Source organism: Geospiza fortis, unplaced genomic scaffold, assembly GCF_000277835.1.
Source record: "Geospiza fortis unplaced genomic scaffold, GeoFor_1.0 scaffold172, whole genome shotgun sequence".
Classification (NCBI taxonomy): domain Eukaryota; kingdom Metazoa; phylum Chordata; class Aves; order Passeriformes; family Thraupidae; genus Geospiza; species Geospiza fortis.
Window position 1 is genome coordinate 11,793,412 of NW_005054309.1, and position 6,557 is coordinate 11,799,968.

General features: G+C 45.0%; 1 protein-coding gene across 1 annotated transcript in view; it reads right to left on the bottom strand.

The window, feature by feature from the left end:
- Window positions 1-42: 42 nt before the first annotated feature.
- The window catches only part of EIF2A (eukaryotic translation initiation factor 2A), a 17,026-nt gene continuing 10,511 nt past the window's right edge, over window positions 43-6,557 (bottom strand). The window contains 6 exon segments of the mRNA XM_031055341.1: window positions 43-491; window positions 567-632; window positions 1,455-1,583; window positions 2,419-2,535; window positions 3,803-4,451; window positions 5,196-5,208. Coding sequence (XP_030911201.1) covers window positions 426-491; window positions 567-632; window positions 1,455-1,583; window positions 2,419-2,535; window positions 3,803-4,451; window positions 5,196-5,208 — 1,040 coding nt within the window. The 3' untranslated portion in view covers window positions 43-425.

Here is a 6,557-nt window from a genome sequence, read left to right on the forward strand (position 1 = left end):
GCCCCCGCGCGCCCCCTGGCGGCCACACAGCGCTCCGACAGCTCGCTGTTACAAATGCTCTTTATTTGTATCTACAGCCCATCGTCGCATAAAGATCGCATCTCTTCTTAAATATAATAAAGCTATCAAATGTCTTTATCGCCTTCCCTTTCCCCACCCAAATGAGGAAAAACAATCTGGTCTAGGCAGTATGTTCGCAGAAAAGGAGCGCATTTCTCATTGGAACAGCAGCAGAACTGGCTGATGGATACTCATTGCTTCCTTACGGCTTCATGCGCACAAATCTTTAGGAAAACTCTTTTTTAAAGGCAAATGAGCAGCAAATCTGTGGACTGTCGAACCCTTGGTCATTTGCTGAAATGTTTAACAAAACTACATTTTGCATGAACTTTGTGTTAGCACCACACTGGAGCTTGAGGAAGGATTTAAACACCCAGTTCTAGGTCTTCCAGTTCCTTAAGGAGAGCAGCTTCTTTCTGAATCTTCTCCACCTAGAGCAGAAAATGTCATAGATGTAGCTTATTATAAAATGAACCTGGAATAAACTGTACAGATCTCAATCGTACCTGATTCTTCTCCAGCTGTTTGCCAGCAGCTGCCTGTTCTTTCAGCTGCTCAATTGCCTTTAGTTTCTGAAAAAAACAACCAACCAAACAAAAATATTGGTGAAACAAGAACAGAAAATAAGTCTTAGAAGTTGCTGATGTGTCTGATGTGTCTGGAGGCAGATCTCCATGGAAAGCACAATCCCATGAGCATCTCCAGATGCTTCACCCAGAATTTCCCACCCATAACAGACATTTCTTTCAAGAACAGAACTTGGGAACAGCAGTACTTCGTCTCAGAAACAAACACCAGGCACTGTCTCACTGAAGGGCTAGATCCAAAACTGGAAATTACTCCATCACCATCCCTCTTCACCACACATTCTCCTCAAAAAGCCTGGAAAGTTAATCCAGAGACTATGAGCAGCAAGAGGCAGCAAGATAAATGGGAAAGATTCTCTAGCCAGAACTTAACAATTTCTGTTCTGCAATTGTTTAATGCAAGAATTCTCAAGACTGGCAGTAAACTTTGCTCTCATGCCACAAGGGCACTGTTCCCTTGGCAGATGCAGGTCCCAACACCCACGGAATGCACAGAGCTCCTGTCTGGGCACCAACACCTGCCAGGGCACCCCGACCCTCAGCTGGGACTGGCTGCACCTCCACAGCATTCCTGAGGGTCAGTTTCAGAAACTCCCTGTACTGCCACCTCTGATGGGACCTACAGGAACCCTGGCACATGATGGCTGCACAGGTAGGAGGGCAAAGGGAGGTGGGTACAAATCTGGGGCAATTCCGTGAAGGTTCCTGCATCCTGCTGGACTCAGCTCACCTTACACTTGCACTAGGTCTGACAGACCAGCCCTTGGAGGAATACTGTCTGTTAGAAATCTAAGAATCTCTTCACACCTTTTTCAAATTCTTTATCTTCTTATCCACTTCAGGATCTCCCGTGGTCATGGCTGGCACAGTGTTCTGCAGGATATTCTGTGGGGTTCTGACCTGGGCAGGGCCTTGGTGTGCATCAGCTTTGGCCTCCTGTAGACACATAAACACAATATAGAAAATACCTTTGATTACAAAGAGAATGAAAAATGTCTTTAATCACTTCAGAGGATCCATTTAATATTCCTTCTTTCCCCAGTTTGCTGGGTGTATTCCAAAATCCAGGATGACTTGCTCTGAGGTACTGCATTATCCATTGATCTGCCTTCCATGGACAAAGGCTTATGTGGAACAGCTCACATGCTGTTTCTTGTTTAATTTCTACTTCCTCAAGATCCCAACCCCACACAGCACAGGGAAACACCAGTTTAAGGGTGATATGACAAATACATACACAAATATTTTACAAAGCAGACTGGGTCATTGACTGTGAAGCAAAAAAAAAGGGCTCAAAAGCAGTGCTAGAAGTTTTTTAAAATAGCATTTAAAGAAATTATTGCTGCAGAGGTTTGTAGTAATTGGAAGGCTAATACCAAAAGCTGACTTTTATCTACCTAGTCAATGAGTAGTAAGTCCAGAAGTGACAGACAGGCTGTCTCTGGTCTGCTGTAAAAACACACCTCAGCCTTGACCTGCAGGAACACAAATCACCCACCTGTTCCTCCCTCCTACCTAAAACCAAACCATATTCTGCAGGATGTGAGAAACCAGAATCACCTTGTCTCCACACTGATTTTAGCTAACATTCGCAGCGACTCAGCAAAGCTGTTACTATTGAATCACCCTTCTGTAGCTGCTCTTCTCTGGTTAAACTCTGCTGCCCTTCCCACATTGCTGCACAAGCCACTGCTCTGAGACTGACCACTGCCCTTTGGGGCAGCTAATTAACTAATTAATGTGATCCTTGTAACGATGACTTTTGCAGTACCTGTTTAGCAGCTTTCTTTGCTTCATGCTTCCTCTGATTTTTGAGAGCTATTTTAGACACTGGCTTATCACTGCCTCCCAGCTGGGGTTTCATGTTCTGGGGTGGCTCATCTTCATGCTGCAGGATATGCAAAATGGTTAAAACCCCATATTCCATGTTGGCAGAGAAACCCTAAAATCTACCTAAGACAACATCATATGCAAAGATGAACCAGAAAGAAATAAGAAAAAAGAAAGAAAGGGAGTGGGGGAAAATGTATGCACTCCTTGGAACAGCCAAAGAAGGGTGAAAAGGTTTTCAAACTCATCCACTCAAGTTTGCATGGGACTACCCTGTGTGCCCCAATGATTTCATAGATTTCCAGTAAGAAAACAAAATCAAGGTTTTCTATCTCAGGAAGGAAATAAAATCCAAGAATAATAAGCTAGCACAAAATGACTGAAGCCTGGCATTTTGCTGTTGCTGACAGCTTTGTAACTCAAACTCCTGATGACCAGAGAGGAGGGCTGAGTGCTGGGAGGGGAGATGGGGGGTTCTTGGGAGGCAGTGGGGGCTGAGAAAGGGGGCTGTTCGCTGTTTTTAAGACAACTCTCAACTGTGACTGTATTTTTTTAATGCACATGACAAAACTTTTTGCCCATATAAGTAAGCAGAGTTATTTTACTGACTGTATCTTTTCCCTACTCCCTCTGCTCAGGGATGGTTTGTGAGAGCAGCCCTCAGCATGGCTAACAGAGAGCTCTCAGGCTGAGTCTCCTGCAAAAGCACCAGGCTCAAAATCAAAGCTCTCCAGGACCCAAACACCAAGGGTGCAGCTGTTAAGTGGAATTAGCTGCTACTCAGCCTACTCTGGAAACTTGCAGAAAGAAACTAATTATACAAGCAGACCACTGTACTGAAATGTGTTTAAGCTGCAGCTGACTTGCTAACGATCCAATCTCTTTCTAGTAAGTACGTTTACCTTATTAAAAAAAAAAGAACAAAACAAAAAACCCAAGAAAGAATGGCTGTTGGGAGGCTGCTCATGGCAAGTCAAGTCACCCAGATGTGAGGCTTCTGTCCTAACCAGAGCACTCAATTTCACCACAAGCCACACTTGGAGTTTAGTGTTTCAGTGCATGTTGCAAAGAGTATTACAGGAGTTTGCAAATGCTTTGTGAAAGGACAGTATTTGGGCCAAAGAGATGAGAGCTTTCTAGCATATATTCTTGCAAACTGTGAGCAGAGTGTCAAAGAAGGTCACCAAAACCCCTCCAAACCCCCATAGTGCTGTCAACCTGGTTACTGTTCTCATGTTCCTCCTCAAAAGCACACAGCTCCGTGAGGCCAAGCTGCAAGGAGACGAGAGCCAGGCGGGCAGTGCCCCCGGCACAGTGGCACTCACCAGCTTGGAGCTCGTGGCGGGTCTGTTGCGCAGGGCGGGCGGGCGGTACGCCTGCGCGGGGCTGGGCTCGGCGCGGGGCAGCTCACTGGGGACCGCCTGGTACCTCACCGCTCTCTCCGGGAACACCCCGTCCAGGAAGGGCTGCCAGAACACCTGCCACATCTCCTGGTCGGCCGGCACCTCGTGGGAGTGCAGCACAGAGCCCGTGTAGTGCCAGATCTTGTAGCCGTTGCCGACGCGCAGCCGGGGAGCGCACGTGGCTGTCACAATGTGCTCCCCGTCGGGACACCACGCGAAGTACGTGGAATCCGAGGCCACCGGCTTGGAAATCAGCTTGTAGTTCTTAACGTCCCACACTTCCATCTGTCCCCTGAGGTTTCCAAACCCTGCCAGCACCAGGATGTGTCCGTGGGGGCTGTAGTAGGCAGCATTGCGAGGCCCGGTGCCAAAATCAAACACGGGGTCACATTTCAGGTTAAAAACCGTGGCTTTGGCAGGCATGAAGCCATACACAGCACAGAACTCGACAGAATTGGGGCTCCAGGCAACATCGTAAATAGGGCCATTTTTGGCTAAAGCAAAAGGAAAAACATGCAGCTGTTGGGAGAGTCTGTTTTTTCAGAGCAAGCCAAAACAAAATCCATAGTGACTCTTCATACTTCGCTAAAATGCTGTATTCTAATTATTGACAGTGAAAATTAATTCTGCTAACAACAGAGGGAAAAACAACCTTGTATCTTCTGATAACTTTAGTTACAGTTTGCAACAACCACTGCAGTCATTCCAAATTACCTCTGTATGGCCAGCACCAACACTTTAACAGTAAGCATAGCTGGACATGTAAAAAAATTCAATTTTTTTTTTTCCTCAAGTATGACCTCAGGACCTTCTCAAATTGTCCCACTGGAAACCTGCAAAAACAGGAGTTTTATACCAGCTGGATAATAGCTTCTCTTCTTTTAATCTAAGAAATATTGTGTAGTTCAGCTTTGTAGAGGTAAGCAATAGTGACTTATCTTTGGACCGTGCCCATGCACAATATTTTATAAGTCAGACTTTAATGTGGGTGAGCACACAAAAATGGCCTTACATGTAACGATCAAAACTTGCTACTGTTAGAAGTTATTCTGGGGATTGGAACATTAGGATATACTGAAGAATAATGAATTAGTGATGAAAACTCAGGTAAAATACCCAGAGGTAAACACAAACCACAGGCCATTATAACTTTTCATCATCTGGGTATATTCACCCATAGTTCAGGTAAATGCCAAATGCGTTACTGAGTCCTTAAATCCAGAGTTGACCCAAGATGTTCAAACTGAGTTAAATGGTTCATGTCTCTTGTCACTCTGAAGTCTCATTATCTTTAGAAACAAGGATGTATAATCACATTGTGTGTTCCCCTTCGAAACCTTTTCAGTGACATTAACCCAATGCAGCTCAGCTACAGAGGTGACAGAAAATGACACTTGGTGACAGCAACAGCTGGAGAGATGAGGGCAGCTCCATGCAGGCTTCAGAGCCTCTGCCAGAGCCTGCAGCAGCACCACATCTTAGCTGAAAATGAAAAGCCCTCTGCAAATGCCAGAGTCGAAAAAAGCTTCAAAACTCCACTTCAAAAAAGATCCAACTCCGCAGGCACTCTCAGTCCAAGTGCCCACCACTTGCTTTTATCAGTTTGGACTTTTCCTTGAAAAGGAATAGCTAAATTAAATGAAAAGACTTCCTGTTAAATACATAGGCAGTAGAAATAAAGAACATTCTAGTAGGTGTGTAGTTAAACAAGTAGTGCTCTACTTGTAAGCTGGGTTAAACTACTCCCAAAGAGATTCTATATACTGAGTCATGACCCCAAATCTCCTTCCCCAGGGGAGTTACTATCAAGGGGAAACAGGGCACAGTACTCATCCACAAGTTTTGCAGCAGAAGGCAAACTGAAAATGTTCCCAGCCAGCATTGCTATGGAAGTTACATTCACAGTACCTCCAGCAAAGGTAGTCCACATCACCCCACCCCCAGTGTTCCCAAGCACTCCCTACAAACCAGCCTCTACAATCCCAAACAGGCCAGATGTTTGCACACAAGAGCAAGAGCTTGAGAGAAGGAAAAAAGACCCCCACAGCGGAAGTTAAGGCATGGACTTCCAGTTAAAGCTAGACACTGGAATTAAGCACATTCATCTTCTGCCCTCCAATATGTCATTTTTAGATTTTAAAACATTTTCAGTATTACAATACAAAATAAAGGAGTTTTATTTTCCAACAGACTTCAAAACATTGCTGTCACTCTGCCCTGGCTCATTGAGGGCAGTATCTTGCATGTGTTTAAGTGCAGGTAGGACTATTCTGTTTGGTGACACACATTCCTGCCCATTATGGATTCTCAGACATCAACCTGGCTCCACTGTCCAGGTGTTTTCTCAGAAAACAAGTATAGTTCCCGCCCTGTGCACCTGAACACCTTCCCAGTCAAACTATCAGTATGTATTAACTGGAACCTATATGTATGCATTAACTGAAAGCCACTGACATTAAGATGGTAAGTCTACCAAACGAAATAAAATCCAGCTACTGAAAAAAACCCCACACCAACCCAGAAAAAAGCAACATCCTCCTGCAGAGGTAAAAAACAAACAACAACAAAAGATAAAAAGGTGAAGGATTTTTTGTTTAGAGGATTTTGTTCTAAGGGTAAGTTCATGAGACTAAGGAGCCCGGCAGAGGCAGGAGCTGCAGGGCAGGGCAGGGCAGGG